Source organism: Salmo salar, chromosome 27 (genome assembly GCF_965601325.2).
Source record: "Salmo salar chromosome 27, fSalSal1, whole genome shotgun sequence".
NCBI classification, from domain to species: Eukaryota; Metazoa; Chordata; class Actinopteri; order Salmoniformes; family Salmonidae; genus Salmo; species Salmo salar.
Window position 1 is genome coordinate 34,013,424 of NC_138317.1, and position 20,341 is coordinate 34,033,764.

At 40.0% G+C, this 20,341-nt stretch overlaps 1 protein-coding gene across 1 annotated transcript in view; it reads left to right on the plus strand.

The window, feature by feature from the left end:
- LOC106588946 (cyclin-dependent kinase 6) overlaps window positions 1–20,341 on the plus strand; it is an 83,588-nt gene that overhangs the window by 17,053 nt on the left and 46,194 nt on the right. The window contains exon 4 of the mRNA XM_014178524.3: window positions 456–623. Within this exon, the coding sequence (XP_014033999.1) occupies window positions 456–623 (168 nt within the window). The remainder of the gene's footprint in view (window positions 1–455; window positions 624–20,341) is intronic.

The following is a 20,341-nucleotide window of genomic DNA, read 5'->3' on the forward strand; positions in this document are numbered from 1 at the left end:
AGTTCGTAAGGCTAGCGCAGCTAACAAATTGTCAAATTACATTGCTCAACATTTTCTTAACATTTGTCATAATTAGTTAAAGCAATGAATTTGTATGCTCTCTCGTCGGACTTTGGCTGCATATTTTCCGCCATTTTCTTGAAATCTGAATATGTTGTGAAGCCACGCCCATTTTCTGAAGAATTGCATTATGGGCCCTAAATGCATGGAAGTAGTGTCCACTGCTAGAGTACTTCGTATTTTGACGAATGTAGTACGACATCCGTAAACTTTTAGTATGAATATATGTATTATGCTATGACCAATAAGCATACTACATACTAAATGTATGCCACAAATAGTACGGTTAGTGCTGTTAGTGTGAGTATTCAAACACAGCTTGTGTCTGAGTGTCCATGTGTCATGTTGTACCTGTTAAGACTGTGTCTGAGTGCCCATGTGTGTTGTCCTAACAGGATATGATGTACCAGCTGCTGCAGGGACTGGACTTCCTGCACTCACACCGTGTGGTTCACCGGGACCTGAAACCCCAGAACATTTTGGTCACCAGTGGAGGACAGATCAAACTGGCTGATTTTGGCCTCGCCAGGATATACAGCTTTCAGATGGCCCTGACCTCTGTGGTGAGAACCTTACTGTTATAAACCTGTTATAAACTGTTATAGCACAGATGACATACACATTTCAGATGGAACTGACCTCTGTGGTGAGAACCTTACTGTTATAAACCTGTTATAAACTGTTATAGCACAGATGACATACACATTTCAGATGGAACTGATCTCTGTGGTGAGAACCTTACTGTTATAAACCTGTTATAAACTGTTATAGCACAGATGACATACACATTTCAGGTGGAACTGACCTCTGTGGTGAGAACCTTACTGTTATAAACCTGTTGTAAACTGTTATAGCACAGATGACATACACATTCCAGATGGAACTGACCTCTGTGGTGAGAACCTTACTGTTATACACCTGTTATAAACTGTTATAACACAGATAATATACACATTTCAGATGGAACTGACCTCTGTGGGGAGAACCTTACTGTTATTAACCTATTATAAACTGTTATAACACCGATAATATACACATTTCAGATGGAACTGACCTCTGTGGGGAGAACCTTACTGTTATTAACCTATTATAAACTGTTATAACACCGATAATATATACATTTTAGATGGAACTGACCTCTGTGGTGAGAACCTTACTGTTATAAACTAGAACATATACTCTTATATCACCCAATACTGATTATGTACTATATCACCCAATACTGATGATGTACTGAGTAGAGACTATGCCTGACCAGCATATTAGTGCTGAGCGATTAGTGCTTTTTGAGGTTGGTTCGGTTTCAGTTAAATTATTAAAAATATTATCACGGTTTTCAGTTTCGGTTCAATATATTTTTTAGCATGAAATGCGCTATGCGTTATGTGGATTGAATGCTGTGACAACACAGAATAAAACATGTAATAGTGACAGCACATTACTGCTTATCACTTATTAACCATCGTTTATTCACATTATTTTAATAAAATATTTCAGTTGTTTTGTATATTATATGTACATTTGTTTTATATGATGACTTTATTTCATTCCAAGTCATCATCTCATCTCTATAGAGCTGCTGCCTATGTTGTCTGACACAATCACTATTTTAGTAGTTCTTCAAAGTAAATAAGGCATACTTTTATGACTGCTGAATACCAACTATCAATCACTTAGATTAGATCATGTATTTTCAGGTAGAGATACTGTACCTCGCGAAGCAAATGCTCTTTATCTGTCTCGATAGCGCGTTCTCTTCTCTCCCTCTCCGTGTCTGCCCCACACCAGAGAGGTTTCACTCTCGACAAAATCTGTCCAATATAAACCCAATGTGTTTCTATGGGCTTATTTTGGACCTAGCTTCTGCTTTTCCGCCTTTGGGACAATGACTCCCATTGTTAGGGCGGAGATATGAGCGTCAATCAACACACTACCCAATAATGACAAAGCAAAAACAGGATTTTAGAAATGTTTGCAAATGTATTAAAAATATAACATTTACATAAGTATTCAGACCCTTTACTCAGTACTTTGTTGAAGGACCTTTTGGCAGCGATTACGTCCTTGAGTCTTCTTGGATATGATGCTACAAGCTTGGCACACCTGTATTTGGAGAGTTTCTCCCATTCTTCTTTGCAGATCCTCTCAAGCTCTGTCAGGTTGGATGGGGAGCGTTGCTGCACAGCTATTTTCAGGTCTCTCCAGAAATGTTCGATCGGGTTCAAGTCCGGGCTCTGTCTGGGCAACTCAAGGACATTCAGAGACTTGTCCCGAAGCCACTCCTGCATTGTCTTGGCTTTATGCTTAGGGTCGTTGTCCTGTTGGAAGGTGAACCTTCGCCCAGTCTGAGGTTCTGAGTGCTCTGGAGCAGGTTTTCATCAAGGATCTCTCTGTACTTTTCTCCGTTCATCTTTGTCTCAATCCTGACTATTCTCCCAGTCCCTGCCACTGAAGAACATCCCCACTGCATGATGCTGCCACCGATTATGGTCATTGTAGTTAATTACCACATTTTCTTCGCTAAACTGTTGAATATTGGCCAATTGGAAACTACGACTCCCTACTACATCACACAGTTTTAGCGTGATCTGATTTCTTTCTAGAGAAAGTGCGTATTTTTTTTTAAAAGTTTAACCGACGTCGGTCAGTTAGTTGTTTAAAAAACAAACCTCTGTGGCGAGCATCTTAAAGGAATAATCCACTTAAAACCACAAATTCCTATGATTTACATAAAAAATGCAAATATGTGAGAACAGTTTATGTTGTGAAAAAAATATTGCATTTTGTCGTTATAATAAGTTAGTAAGCAACATGTGTGAATTCGACTACAAAACCCACAATGCAATGTTCTCTCTAGAAAAGCTGTCTAGCTCGCTAGGTAGCTATCAAGAAAACATAACTACATACAATAATACCAAAGTCAATATCAGCATGTGAAGAAGTTAGCTAGTTGTAAATCCCTAAAACAAACTTCACTATCAATTTAGGAGTTACAATATCACCATGTTCAACCTGGTAGAATAGATTGCGTTTCTAGAACAAAGCTGTGTGAATCAGGTTGCAATGGCAACGCTCAAGGGCCCTGCGCGCCTGCAAGCAGGGAGAGGAGAACACAGTTTTGCGTCGTGGTAGTTTAAGGAAGAAAGGATATTAATGTGATGGCGCACTCTGCACTTTGGGGACATTTGAACAAAATATATACTGTGTTGTGATGATATAGACAGATGGATTGGTTCTAGAGAAGTTTGCCCATACCATCTATTGGCTTATTTGGCGATCTGGACTGCAGGTAATTGTTTTAAAAGCATTATGAAATGTGATAGTTTGTTATCCCCTGTATCCAGTGACGGGAACCTTGTCTTGATGACGTATCACGTCACATTTCATTTTTAGGGTGGATTATCCCTTTTATTCCAGTCTGTGCTCCGTTTTCATGACAACCCCCAAAAAGTTCCTGGTTTAACGTTATGGTATAGAATAGACTATATCATGTCAAATACATAGTTCACATACTTAAAAAAATATATTTTCCCTATTCCATTGGTTCAGTTTTACAGGGAAAACCAAGACCTGAAGGTATTTCACATACTGCTACATACTGTATAGCCAGACTGATTCCTCTTCCTACAGTTTCACTAGCCAGACTCCATAGTCTCAATCAGGATACGTCTGATTAAGCCAGACTACTCTTTATGATGAGGTATTTACTGTAGATGACAGATAGTCAAATGATGTATTGGGAGTTGGACTGTGTGCGGTACATTCCCAGTGAGACTACTCTCCCTTTGATATCAGGTATTTAGATAGATAAGAGATTAAATAACAGAGGTTATGAATTGAGACTGTATGTTACTTCCCAATGTAAAGCATCATTTTATAGACTACTTATCTACCTCAGCCCACTTCAAAACAAAATACTTTCACCTGGTACAAACGACTGGCTTCAGGCCCTTACTCTGAAAACCTAATCTCTCTCTCTTTCACCTCCTCCTTCCTCTCTCTCTCTTTCACCTCCTCCCTCCTTCTCTCCTTCCCTCTCTCTGTCCATCTTTATCTAATTTTCTTCTCTGCTTTTGGTCGGTTAGTGCACTCTTTTTTTTAACCAATTGGGTGAACTTCCACTTACTGTATGTGTGGTTGCGTCCCAAATGGCTCCCTATTCCCCTTATAGTGCACTACCGTTGACCAGGGCCGATAAGGCCCATATTGCACTATAGACCTATAGTGAATAGGGTGCTATTTGGAATACAGACTATGTTTTACTGAGCTGGTCGACCAATGAGAAGAGAAGTATCCTGAGTGGGAGGTGAAAGGGAGACTATAAAACATTGGTACATGAGGCCACAGAAGGACAGAGAGAGAGAGAGAAGGCAGGACGGTCTCCTGAGACACAGATGAAAAGCGGCTAATGTGATGTAGCGGGCACTGAAAGGGCACCAGTCGGCAGGCAAGAGAGAAGAACAGTAAACGATATGGTGTAAAGTGAGAACGAAGGAAGGGCCAAAGAGAATCCCTGAAGTGAAGTGGACGTGACAAGGATGAAATGGATAAAGGAGGGAGCTAGGGAGGACAGAGAGAGATTGAGTCAGAGAAGCCCTCCTCCTCCCACCTTTCTTCCATCAAGGCTTTGAAGTGGGACTGTCTTGCACAGCCAGATCGCTCCAAGTTGACTTTGAAATTGTCTTGAGGACGTCGGGAAAGGCATTCAAAATTAGCCACTAGGGGCCACAGTGAGCGATATTACCTGGACAGGGGTGGCGGATGGGTGTAGTCCCGTGACTTCAGATCTGAAGGTCACGTGTTCAATCCCAGTGGTAGACACTTGTTGTTTTAACCCTATCCCAAACCTTAACCCTTAACTTAACCATTCAGAATGAACACCTAAACTTAATGTTTAACTCTATCCCAAACCTTAACCCTTAATTGAACCATTCAGAATGAACACCTAAACTTAATGTTTAACTCTATCCCAAACCTTAACCCTTAACTTAACCATTCAGAATGAACACCTAAACTTAATGTTTAACTCTATATCCCAAATCTTAACCCTTAACTTAACCATTCAGAATGAATGCCTAAACTTAATGTTTAACTCTATCCCAAACCTTAACCCTTAACTTAACCATTCAGAATGAATGCATAAATATAATGTTTAACTCTATCCCAAACCTTAACCCTTAACTTAACCATTCAGAATGAATGCATAAACATAATGTTTAACTCTATCCCAAACCTTAACCCTTAACTTAACCATTCAGAATCCCATGACACCTGATCCGAAGGTCGCATGTTCATTATTCGTTTTTATCTCTATTGTTGTCACTTATTTTCTTTGGTGCAAATAAATTTAACCTAACCCTATTCCCAGTGATAGGAATAACCCTATTCCCAGTGACATTTTTTTTTAACCTTAATGATTAGTTGATTATTTGAATCAGCTTTGTAGGCCTAGGGCAAACACCAAAACGTTCACCCCCTTTGAGAAACCCTGACTTAACCATTCGGAATGATGCGGAGCAGGAGGAGGAAACCAGGGTGTCAAAATCTCCAACATTTGAGTTGGGAGCAACTTCGAAATTTGACGTTTGAAGAAAAATTGAAAATTGTCAGAATCTGAAGTTAAATTGGTAAAACTGTGAAATCTTGTTGGTTTTGCACAGGGCTCTGATGTCCAGATGTAGCAGGACAGAGGAGTACATACAGAGAGGACTCTAAAAGGTCTGAAAGGGAGAGATGGGAGCAGGACAGAGGAGTACATACAGAGAGGACTCTAAAAGGTTTGAAAGGGAGAGATGGGAGCAGGACAGAGGAGTACATACAGAGAGGACTCTAAAAGGTCTGAAAGGGAGAGATGGGAGCAGGACAGAGGAGTACATACAGAGAGGACTCTAAAAGGTTTGAAAGGGAGAGATGGGAGCAGGACAGAGGAGTACATACAGAGAGGACTCTAAAAGGTCTGAAAGGGAGAGATGGGAGCAGGACAGAGGAGTACATACAGAGAGGACTCTAAAAGGTCTGAAAGGGAGAGATGGGAGCAGGACAGAGGAGTACATACAGAGAGGACTCTAAAAGGTCTGAAAGGGGAGCAGGACAGAGGAGTACATACAGAGAGGACTCTAAAAGGTTTGAAAGGGAGAGATGGGAGCAGGACAGAGGAGTACATACAGAGAGGACTCTAAAAGGTCTGAAAGGGGAGCAGGACAGAGGAGTACATACAGAGAGGACTCTAAAAGGTTTGAAAGGGAGAGATGGGAGCAGGACAGAGGAGTACATACAGAGAGGACTCTAAAAGGTCTGAAAGGGGAGCAGGACAGAGGAGTACATACAGAGAGGACTCTAAAAGGTCTGAAAGGGAGAGATGGGAGCAGGACAGAGGAGTACATACAGAGAGGACTCTAAAAGGTTTGAAAGGGAGAGATGGGAGCAGGACAGAGGAGTACATACAGAGAGGACTCTAAAAGGTCTGAAAGGGGAGCAGGACAGAGGAGTACATACAGAGAGGACTCTAAAAGGTCTGAAAGGGAGAGATGGGAGCAGGACAGAGGAGTACATACAGAGAGGACTCTAAAAGGTTTGAAAGGGAGAGATGGGAGCAGGACAGAGGAGTACATACAGAGAGGACTCTAAAAGGTCTGAAAGGGGAGCAGGACAGAGGAGTACATACAGAGAGGACTCTAAAAGGTCTGAAAGGGAGAGATGGGAGCAGGACAGAGGAGTACATACAGAGAGGACTCTAAAAGGTTTGAAAGGGAGAGATGGGAGCAGGACAGAGGAGTACATACAGAGAGGACTCTAAAAGGTCTGAAAGGTAGAGATGGGAGCAAGGCGAGATGAGACTTTTTAGATTAGCAGACCTTAAGGGTATTTCAGGACTAACTGAGGACATTCAGGACTAACTGAGGACATTCAGGACTAACTGAGGACATTCAGGACTAACTGAGGACATTCATTTGACATTATCTGTGGGAATTGTGATGTGAATATATATATATAGTATTATCACTAATACAAAATAATGTCTAGGGTAGACATGGTTTTATTTCTAAATGTTTTAGCATCAACTTTGCTAAGCACTACCTAGAGAAGTAAACAGACAGTCAAGTTAAGATCCAATGTACCTGCCTGGCCAGACTCAGTCATGCTGTCAGTCATGTGGTCTCCCTCTGTGGTTCTATTTGCTTGTCAGAAACTGGCGTTTGACTTGTTTTATGACTGATGAGACACGGCCACTTCATGTTAGTTTGCCAGTTAGAGCTTCTGTTCAGGAAATTCACCTGGGAATCCACCTTAGGCATCGGGAACAGAAATACTGACCCTCTGTGTGAGTGTGTGGGGTGGAGTGCAACGTGAGCACAGGACCTTTGTTCCAGATTGTGTTTGTGTGTGTGTGTGTGTGTCTGGAATCCCCCTATCTCCCTCCACAGTGCTGTGTCTCCTCTGACACAGATAAAGAATGCACTGCGGTTACTGTACTCTCACTTAGTATGCAAAAACACAACCCATTCACAGTGCTAGACGTACACACATACAGGCAGAAGGGGCAGCCAACAGCCCAGGAACATACAACTCATTACCACACCTGGCTTCCCTTAAGTCATTCCAAACTACCAGGTCACTGAGAAATGTTGTCTCTGAATAGAAGAAGATATGACTATTCTGTCTCCATCACAGTCAGAATATGATTCATAATCTACTTTCTAACAGAGTATATGAGAGCTGAACTTGCATAAGGTGCAAAAAAGGCCTGTTGGATTTTTCTTTCATCAACTGAAACTGGTCTAAAGGCAGTTGACGGTTTATGAGAATTGAACTTCTCTTTTATGTGTTGTATGTGTGATGGTGTTGCTGCTTCCCTCAGAGGCCCCCTGATATTTCCTGCCATTGAGTCCCACCTCTACCCCTCCACCATCCCCCGCTGAGTGAAAGGGTGACTCATGGACCACCCATCGGGTGGCGCAGAGGTGCAGATCAGGCTGACCCTGGGAGTAGCCGGGGGTTCGATGTTTGGTTGATTGTTTTATTATTGACCTCAGCCTCCTGACACCTGATTGTCTGTCTCTGAGTGACAAGCTGATGTGTAAAGCTGTAGAGTTAAGCTGACGGCTTAGGAAAGAGGAAAAGAGATAACCAAGTGCTTTTTCCTCCCATCAAACTGAGGATTATCAACCTTTTGCTTTTGTCATAAGATACCTGCATAAGGAGCACATTGCGGGGGAAATGTTAAAAACCCCCCAAAATATTTTGGCTCCTAAATCAAAAGCTTTGACATCTTGTCCCCCCACCCCAGACCTAACCCTTAATGGTCTATTTCCTCAAAGCATATTTATAACAATATAGCGCCTCATCATTAGAATTTATTTGGCCAGTGGGGGTTTCCCTGACTGTCTGTCCATTCATACCACGGCCAGTCATTGTAATGTGAATCAGACTGATTGGATTGCCCCATGAAAGCCATTAAGCTAGGTCTCCTTCTCAGGCGTACACACACACACACACACACGTTCACACACACACACACGTACACACGTTCACACACACACACACGTACACACGTTCTCACACACACACACACACACACGTTCTCACACACACACACACACACACACACACACACACACACACACACACACACACACGTTCTCACACACACACACACACATACACGTACACGTACACACACACACACACACACACACACACACACACACACACACACACAAATGCTCTCAGAGATGCATTGTGTGCGCTGCGTTGCTTCAGGGATAATTTATTCAGACTAATTGTTGTTACGTATTTGCAGCTACCAAGATGAACTGTGGTCGTTGTAATACCCAGGGTGAAGAGACATAGATACAGGTGATAGTGTGGGTTATGTTTCTCAACATAGGTGCTAATATTGGATCCTGTCAATGTGCCTTTTTATTGAGTTACAGGTCACATTTTATGACTAACTTTCATCCCATAGTTTCCCCTTAAACCAGACTGAATAGGAATAATGTTTTCCAATGGAGCATAAACAATGATGACACTATGCTGTCATTCTAATGATGCATCTATTAAGATACCTAAATATGAGCTCTTGCATAGCATGACATGAATGCGCTACAGATATGCTATGGATATAGTGTATTTCATTAACCTTTAATAATGTGGCTGGGACCTGTTCTAACATGTTCATCAAATGCTTCTAGATGTGTAATGAATGCGTTATGGACATGTAGTCAAAGTAAATCTTTACCAATTCCTCTTTTAATTTTTCCTAGCCTGGTCCCAGATCTTTTTGGACTGTCTTGCCAACTCCTTTTGCTATTGTCACAGAGTTGGTAAGACAGCGAAAACAGATCTGGGACCAGGCTACACTTTTCCTGTCTGCCATGATTGTTGTGAGTAGCACGCCTCCACAACAAGTAGTGCCGTTGCCGTGGGAGTCATCTGGCCAATGAATTCCTCATGTTGGTAATGAATAAATTCCTCATGTTGGTAATGAATGAATTCCTCATGTTGGTAATGAATGAATTCCTCATGTTGGTAATGAATGAATTCCTCATGTTGGTAATGAATGAATTCCTCATGTTGGTAATGAATGAATTCCTCATGTTGGTAATGAATGAATTCCTCATGTTGGTAATGAATAAATTCCTCATGTTGGTAATGAATAAATTCCTCATGTTGGTAATGAATGAATTCCTCATGTTGGTAATGAATGAATTCCTCATGTTGGTAATGAATGAATTCCTCATGTTGGTAATGAATGAATTCCTCATGTTGGTAATGAATGAATTCCTCATGTTGGTAATGAATGAATTCCTCATGTTGGTAATGAATAAATTCCTCATGTTGGTAATGAATGAAATTCCTCATGTTGGTAATGAATGAATTCCTCATGTTGGTAATGAATGAATTCCTCATGTTGGTAATGAATGAAATTCCTCATGTTGGTAATGAATGAAATTCCTCATGTTGGTAATGAATGAATTCCTCATGTTGGTAATGAATGAATTCCTCATGTTGGTAATGAATGAATTCCTCATGTTGGTAATGAATGAATTCCTCATGTTGGTAATGAATGAATTCCTCATGTTGGTAATGAATGAATTCCTCATGTTGGTAATGAATGAATTCCTCATGTTGGTAATGAATGAATTCCTCATGTTGGTAATGAATGAATTCCTCATGTTGGTAATGAATGAATTCCTCATGTTGGTAATGAATGAATTCCTCATGTTGGTAATGAATGAATTCCTCATGTTGGTAATGAATGAATTCCTCATGTTGGTAATGAATGAATTCCTCATGTTGGTAATGAATGAATTCCTCATGTTGGTAATGAATGAATTCCTCATGTTGGTAATGAATGAATTCCTCATGTTGGTAATGAATGAATTCCTCATGTTGGTAATGAATGAATTCCTCATGTTGGTAATGAATGAATTCCTCATGTTGGTAATGAATAAATTCCTCATGTTGGTAATGAATGAATTCCTCATGTTGGTAATGAATGAATTCCTCATGTTGGTAATGAATGAATTCCTCATGTTGGTAATGAATGAATTCCTCATGTTGGTAATGAATGAATTCCTCATGTTGGTAATGAATGAATTCCTCATGTTGGTAATGAATGAATTCCTCATGTTGGTAATGAATGAATTCCTCATGTTGGTAATGAATGAATTCCTCATGTTGGTAATGAATGAATTCCTCATGTTGGTAATGAATAAATTCCTCATGTTGGTAATGAATGAATTCCTCATGTTGGTAATGAATGAATTCCTCATGTTGGTAATGAATGAATTCCTCATGTTGGTAATGAATGAATTCCTCATGTTGGTAATGAATAAATTCCTCATGTTGGTAATGAATGAATTCCTCATGTTGGTAATGAATGAATTCCTCATGTTGGTAATGAATGAATTCCTCATGTTGGTAATGAATGAATTCCTCATGTTGGTAATGAATGAATTCCTCATGTTGGTAATGAATGAATTCCTCATGTTGGTAATGAATGAATTCCTCATGTTGGTAATGAATGAATTCCTCATGTTGGTAATGAATGAATTCCTCATGTTGGTAATGAATGAATTCCTCATGTTGGTAATGAATGAATTCCTCATGTTGGTAATGAATAAATTCCTCATGTTGGTAATGAATGAATTCCTCATGTTGGTAATGAATGAATTCCTCATGTTGGTAATGAATGAATTCCTCATGTTGGTAATGAATGAATTCCTCATGTTGGTAATGAATGAATTCCTCATGTTGGTAATGAATGAATTCCTCATGTTGGTAATGAATGAATTCCTCATGTTGGTAATGAATGAATTCCTCATGTTGGTAATGAATGAATTCCTCATGTTGGTAATGAATGAATTCCTCATGTTGGTAATGAATGAATTCCTCATGTTGGTAATGAATGAATTCCTCATGTTGGTAATGAATGAATTCCTCATGTTGGTAATGAATAAATTCCTCATGTTGGTAATGAATGAATTCCTCATGTTGGTAATGAATGAATTCCTCATGTTGGTAATGAATAAATTCCTCATGTTGGTAATGAATAAATTCCTCATGTTGGTAATGAATAAATTCCTCATGTTGGTAATGAATAAATTCCTCATGTTGGTAATGAATGAATTCCTCATGTTGGTAATGAATGAATTCCTCATGTTGGTAATGAATGAATTCCTCATGTTGGTAATGAATGAATTCCTCATGTTGGTAATGAATGAATTCCTCATGTTGGTAATGAATGAATTCCTCATGTTGGTAATGAATGAATTCCTCATGTTGGTAATGAATAAATTCCTCATGTTGGTAATGAATAAATTCCTCATGTTGGTAATGAATGAATTCCTCATGTTGGTAATGAATGAATTCCTCATGTTGGTAATGAATGAATTCCTCATGTTGGTAATGAATGAATTCCTCATGTTGGTAATGAATAAATTCCTCATGTTGGTAATGAATGAATTCCTCATGTTGGTAATGAATGAATTCCTCATGTTGGTAATGAATGAATTCCTCATGTTGGTAATGAATGAATTCCTCATGTTGGTAATGAATAAATTCCTCATGTTGGTAATGAATGAATTCCTCATGTTGGTAATGAATGAATTCCTCATGTTGGTAATGAATAAATTCCTCATGTTGGTAATGAATGAATTCCTCATGTTGGTAATGAATGAATTCCTCATGTTGGTAATGAATAAATTCCTCATGTTGGTAATGAATAAATTCCTCATGTTGGTAATGAATAAATTCCTCATGTTGGTAATGAATAAATTCCTCATGTTGGTAATGAATGAATTCCTCATGTTGGTAATGAATAAATTCCTCATGTTGGTAATGAATAAATTCCTCATGTTGGTAATGAATGAATTCCTCATGTTGGTAATGAATGAATTCCTCATGTTGGTAATGAATAAATTCCTCATGTTGGTAATGAATGAATTCCTCATGTTGGTAATGAATAAATTCCTCATGTTGGTAATGAATGAATTCCTCATGTTGGTAATGAATGAATTCCTCATGTTGGTAATGAATAAATTCCTCATGTTGGTAATGAATAAATTCCTCATGTTGGTAATGAATGAATTCCTCATGTTGGTAATGAATGAATTCCTCATGTTGGTAATGAATGAATTCCTCATGTTGGTAATGAATAAATTCCTCATGTTGGTAATGAATGAATTCCTCATGTTGGTAATGAATGAATTCCTCATGTTGGTAATGAATGAATTCCTCATGTTGGTAATGAATGAATTCCTCATGTTGGTAATGAATGAATTCCTCATGTTGGTAATGAATGAATTCCTCATGTTGGTAATGAATGAATTCCTCATGTTGGTAATGAATGAATTCCTCATGTTGGTAATGAATGAATTCCTCATGTTGGTAATGAATGAATTCCTCATGTTGGTAATGAATGAATTCCTCATGTTGGTAATGAATGAATTCCTCATGTTGGTAATGAATAAATTCCTCATGTTGGTAATGAATGAATTCCTCATGTTGGTAATGAATGAATTCCTCATGTTGGTAATGAATGAATTCCTCATGTTGGTAATGAATGAATTCCTCATGTTGGTAATGAATGAATTCCTCATGTTGGTAATGAATGAATTCCTCATGTTGGTAACACCTAGTGACCGACCAGCCGACCACCGCTCGGTCAGCTGGCTGCTTGCTGCTCCAACCCGCTGGCTTGCTCACTAGCCTGCCTCATTCTGAATGTTCTTTGAATGTTCCCTAAGGATGAAGAAGCCTGGTCTAAGATCTGTTCTGGTTATACAGCACAATAGGATCTGGGACCAGTCAACAGATAAATTATATCTGTGGCAGGAAGGTGGGATTACTGTTATTCGGTGATGAGTCATACAAGCAACGATTCATTTATTTGACATTTTGCAGGATGAAATCTCTTGAGATGCACAATCTCATTTTCAAGAGTGTCGAAAAAATAAATACAATTCTTAGCAACAAGAATAATATGGCAACTACTGTCTAATAACAATTAAATAATAATAATAATAATAATAATAATAATAATACAAATAAAAAAACGAGCATAAAAAAGTTGTACAACTACTAATAGGTCTACTACTAATAAAAACTACTGCTACTACTACTAATAAAAACTACTGCTACTACTACTAATAAAAACTACTGCTACTACTACTACTAATACAACAAATAAAAACTACTGCTGCTACTACTAATACAACTAATAAAACTACTGCTGCTACTACTAATACAACTAATAAAACTACTGCTGCTACTACTAATACAACTAATAAAACTACTGCTGCTACTACTAATACAACTAATAAAAACTACTGCTGCTACTACTAATACAACTAATAAAACTACTGCTACTACTACTAATACAACTAATAAAACTACTGCTGCTACTACTAATACAACTAATAAAACTACTACTAATACAACTAATAAAACTACTGCTGCTACTACTAATACAACTAATAAAACTACTGCTGCTACTACTAATACAACAAATAAAACTACTGCTACTACTACTAATACAACTAATAAAACTACTGCTGCTACTACTAATACAACAAATAAAAACTACTGCTGCTACTACTAATACAACTAATAAAACTACTGCTACTACTACTAATACAACAAATAAAAACTACTGCTGCTACTACTAATACAACAAATAAAAACTACTGCTGCTACTACTAATACAACTAATAAAACTACTGCTGCTACTACTAATACATCTAATAAAACTACTGCTGCTACTACTAATACAACAAATAAAACTACTACTACTAATACAACTAATAAAACTACTGTTACTACTACTACTACTAATACAACAAATAAAACTACTGCTGCTACTACTAATACAACTAATAAAAACTACTGCTGCTACTACTAATACAACTAATAAAAACTACTGCTGCTACTACTAATACATCTAATAAAACTACTGCTGCTACTACTAATACATCTAATAAAACTACTGCTACTACTACTAATACAACTAATAAAACTACTGCTGCTACTACTAATACAACTAATAAAACTACTGCTGCTACTACTAATACAACTAATAAAACTACTGCTGCTACTACTAATACAACTAATAAAACTACTGCTGCTACTACTAATACAACAAATAAAAACTACTGCTGCTACTACTAATACAACTAATAAAACTACTGCTGCTACTACTAATACATCTAATAAAACTACTGCTGCTACTACTAATACAACAAATAAAACTACGCGCTACTACTAATACAACTAATAAAACTACTGTTACTACTACTACTACTAATACAACAAATAAAACTACTGCTGCTACTACTAATACAACTAATAAAAACTACTGCTGCTACTACTAATACAACTAATAAAAACTACTGCTGCTACTACTAATACATCTAATAAAACTACTGCTGCTACTACTAATACATCTAATAAAACTACTGCTACTACTACTAATACAACTAATAAAACTACTGCTGCTACTACTAATACAACTAATAAAACTACTGCTGCTACTACTAATACAACTAATAAAACTACTGCTGCTACTACTAATACAACTAATAAAACTACTGTTACTACTACTACTAATACAACTAATAAAAACTACTGCTGCTACTACTAATGCAACAAATAAAAACTACTGCTGCTACTAATACAACTAATAAAAACGGCTGCTACTACTAATACAACTAATAAAAACTACTGCTACTAATACAACTAATAAAACTACTGCTACTACTACTAATACAACTAATAAAAACTACTGCTGCTACTACTAATACAACAAATAAAAACTACTGTTACTACTACTAATACAACAAATAAAAACTGCTGCTACTACTAATACAACTAATAAAAACTGCTGCTACTACTAATACAACTAATAAAACTACTGCTACTACTACTAATACAACTAATAAAACTACTGCTGCTACTACTAATACAAAAAATAAAACTACTGCTACTACTACTAATACAACAAATAAAAACTACTGCTACTACTACTAATACAACAAAGAAAACGATGTACCTATGAATGCATGGGTATGGAATCCCCATACAAGCTGTGATAGAGAATTATATTTTCTACTAGTACCGTACGATTGGCAGCACTCATACAACACTTGAAGAGAATTATATTTGGGTCAGTTTAAGTGTGATTTGAATATCCCTAAATGAGCATGATTGCACGTCTTTCAGTTCAAGTATGAGTTGAATGTTGTTGGTGGGGAACACCATTACATATTTTTCAAGGAATAGAATCAAAACCGGGAACGAAAGTGACCTATACTGTTCCGGAACAGAACCGTCATTTTAAAAGCATGGGAACCGGTATCAGACCTCAGGAAAAGACCCAGATGCAGACAGTTCAAAGTAACAAGAGTTTATTACAACAACAGGGGGCAGGCAAGCGACAGGTCAAGGGCAGGCAGAGGTCAGTAATCCAAAGCAGAGTCTGAAAGGAACAGAACGGCAGGCAGGGTCAGGGTAGGCAGAATGGTCAAAACCGGGGAAACTAGAAAACAGGGACTATAGAAAACAGGGACTATAGAGAAAACAGGAGTACGGGAAAATGCTGGTAGGCTTGACGAGACAAGACAAACTGGCAACAGACAAACAGAGAACACAGGTATAAATGCACATGTGATAATGAGGAAAATATGCGACACCTGGAGGTGGGTGGAGACAAGTACAAGACAGGTGAAACAGATCAGGGTGTGACAACCAGTTAATACTGTTCTTTTACATTCTGGGCTTTTTTTTCCCAGTCCCACAAAAAACACAACAAAGCGCTTATGCAAAGCCCTCTCTCTGTCAATCAGAAACTTCTTCCAGTGTCTGCCTGCCAGCTGAAAATGTTCACCAGTGCATGTAGGCTACCTGCCCCTCCTAGCTGTAGCCAACTGATGTTACAAGTGTGATTCAGAAGATAGGGAGAGAGATTTTTTATTAGAGAAGAATGGATCAACTTTTTCAATATTATGTGGTTAGGAATACTATAGTTATCACATTTCACATTGGATATATTAACTACAGAAACGTAAGACAGGTTTTTAATTCTGGTGTCACTCTGCACACACAAGCTTATTAGCTAGCTAGCTTCTCTGGTCCAACGTTAAGCCAACTCTGAAGTTCAAAGTTATTAAAAGTTCCTCCATAGAAGCCGCTCCTCCAAAGTATAATTCCGTGGGCCTAATTCCGATAATGCATGTCATCACAAGCTGCCCAAAGCATCAAGCCAAGCCTCCTCTGCACCCTCTCTCGATCTCTCCCCACCTGCAAAATGTCAGTTGGGTCTCACACCTTACACATGTCTTTCCATCACGCATGTAAACAACTCACTCTGTAGCCAGCTCTATAGCAAGCTGCTCTATCCGTTCTGCATGATTGGTGAAGTAGTTTAATGTCCAGCTAAATGTAAAAAAAATACAATTTCAGAGGTTTATATTGTTCCTTTTGAAACCTCTGTAATCAGATGTTTTGTACATTTAGCTCGACATTAAATTACTTTTAACCGGTTCAGAACATTATTTTGCTGGTCGGAAAAGTGGAATGGAACGAAGAAATCGATGATTATTTTCAGAACGAAACCGTTGGAAAATAATTTTGGTTCCAACCCCTGGTATTTTGTCTTGTTTACGATCCAGACTTTGATTAGAAGCCAGTCGGATGCCCCTTTTGCTTATGAAATTATTGGTTTCTATTTCTCCATCTTGAATTGCATGGCCGTGCAAGTAATGATAAGAAATCAATGCATGTGTCTCTCTTGAGACCCAATAACAGCTCATTTTGGTTTGTGAGGATGGAGGAATAAAGAAAAGCTTTAAGAATTTCTCAGTCATAGCTGAGGATGAATCTCATGGAGGGTTTTGTTGGAATCCAGTCCTTCGTGTTCTCACTGCCAGACAATGTGCAGACAGACACTCAGGCAGCAACTCTGCTCAGTTTGGAAAGGGAAAACCCCACACAGCACGCAGGAGAGCACGTGCATCCCTCTCTGGGAATGTTTAGATATCTCCTCAACGGTTCGAGGGGGGGTGACTTCCCTCTCTCTCTCCATGCTCCCAACTGCAGCGGGAGAAAGGGGTTGTCTCCAAACACACCCACACACACACACACACACACACACACACACACACACACACACACACACACACACACACACACACACACACACACACAGACGGATATGCACAATGCACAGTGAACATCTTATTTGGTATTTCCTGTGTAACCCCTACCAGGCAGCGCACGTCCTGCACTTCAGGCCCTGTCTCTATTAATTGTTGACGGGCTCCTGGCCATGTTCCAGGTGGGGAAAAGGGGAACTGATTGGGGGTGAGGGAGTCAGGAGTGGTAGGGGGGATATTAAAGCCGTGCCTGTACCAGCATTGAATAAAAGAAAATGACAGCATATATGAGGAATTTTCCGACTAATGATGTGCGGATGTGGTAGCTAGGCTGGAGGAAAGAGGCTGACTGTGCTGTCTTTGTTCGCTGAGAGAGGGCCCCATGCAGCATTCCTGTACGCTGTGCATACTTTGGCAACTGTTGCACTCTGTTTTTTAACTGTATACAGTTTATGCTGCTGCTCTCTACTGTAAGCTTGTAGTCATAAGCTGTATACAGTTAAAACTCTGACTTTAAATCTTCTTCTTCTTCCCTTCCTTGGCCTGCTGTGAGGGTATTGTTGTCTTTCTTGGCCTGCTGTGAGGGTATTGTTGATGTCTTTCTTGGCCTGCTGTCAGGGTATTGTTGATGTCTTTCTTGGCCTGCTGTCAGGGTATTGTTGTTGTCTTTCTTGGCCTGCTGTCAGGGTATTGTTGTTGTCTTTCTTGGCCTGCTGTCAGGGTATTGTTGTTGTCTTTATTGGCCTGCTGTCAGGGTATTGTTGTTGTCTTTATTGGCCTGCTGTCAGGGTATTGTTGTTGTCTTTATTGGCCTGCTGTCAGGGTATTGTTGTTGTCTTTATTGGCCTGCTGTCAGGGTATTGTTGTTGTCTTTCTTGGCCTGCTGTCAGGGTATTGTTGTTGTCTTTTGTGTAAATTGTCTCTTGAAAGAGCAAAAGGGAAAAGGCGAAGTGACTCTGGGGCCTGCTGCAAATAAGGGTGTTTACAGGGCAACAGTGGTGCACGAGCTGGAACCCCCTCCGGTCTCCCTGCGCACCGCCCCTCCCAGCTCCATATAGTTTGGTCTGGAATTCTGTAAGGGGTGCGTGTTGGCAGCAGAGAAGTCAGACACAGGAGAGCAAAAACTGTGTTTACAACGGCGTAGATTAATAATAAAAACCACCGGATAACACAACAATATATAAATGGGTACAAAACCTGTCGCACACCAGACATAACGTGCACAAGCACTTACAATAAACAATTCCGGATAAGGACATGGGGGGAAAACAGAGGGTTAAATACACAACATGTAATGATGGAATTGAAACCAGGTGTGTGGGAAAACAAGACAAAACAAATGGAAAATGAAACCAAAAATGAAATCCACCTCCACTATGAACGCCAAAGAGGGATCCGGATGGGCCAGCATGGGAGCCGAAGTAAACAGAGCCCTCAGGTGACCAAAAGCCCTGTCCGCCTCAGCCGACCACTGCAAACGTACCGGGCCCCCCTTCAGCAGTGGGGTAATGGGAGCCGCTACCTGACCAAAGCCCCGGATAAACCTCCGGTAGTAGTTGGCAAACCCTAAGAACCGCTGCACCTCCTTTACTGTGGTGGGAGTCGGCCAATTACGCACGGCTGAAATGCGGTCACTCTCCATCTCCACCCCTGAGGTGGAAATGCGGTACCCTAAGAAGGAGACAGACTGCTGGAAGAACAAGCATTTCTCAGCCTTGACGCACAGGTCATGCTCCAACAGTCGCCCAAGCACCCTGCGCACCAGGGACACATGCTCAGCGAGTGTAGCGGAGTATATCAGAATATCATCAATATACACCACTACACCCTGCCCGTGCAGGTCCCTGAAAATCTCGTCTACAAAGGCTTGGAAGACTGATGGCGCATTCATGAACCCGTACGGCATGACGAGGTACTCAAATGCCCTGAGGTGGTACTGAAAGCCGTCTTCTACTCGTCTCCCTCCCGGATACGCACCAGGTTGTAAGTGCTCCTGAGGTCTAGTTTGGTGAAGAAGCGCGCCCTGTGCATTGACTCAATCGCTGTGGCTATGAGCGGTAGCGGGTAACTATACCTCACAGTGATCTGGTTCAGACCCCGATAGTCAATACACGGGCACAGACCTCCCTCCTTCTTCTTCACAAAAAAGAAACTTGAGGAGGCGGGTGAAGTGGAGGACCGAATGTACCCCTGACGCAGGGATTCGGAGACATATGTTTCCATAGCCTCCGTCTCCGCCTGTGAGAGGGGATACACATGACTCCTGGGAGGTGCAGCGTCTACCAAGAGATTTATCGCACAATCGCCCCGTCGATGGGGTGGTAATTGAGTCGCCTTCTTTTTGGAGAAGGCAAGAGCCAAATCGGCATACTCAGAGGGAATGTGCACGGTGGAGACCTGGTCTGGACTTTCCACCGTAGTAGCACCAACGGAAACCCCTAAACACCTCCCCGAGCACTCTCGCGACCACCCCGTGAGAGCCCTCTGTTGCCAAGAAACAGTGGGGTCATGACAAGCTAACCAGGGTAGGCCTAGCACCACGGGAAACGCAGGAGAGTCAATAAGGAAGAGACTAATTCTCTCCTTGTGACCCCCCTGCGTCACCATGCCCAGAGGTGCGGTGGCCTCCC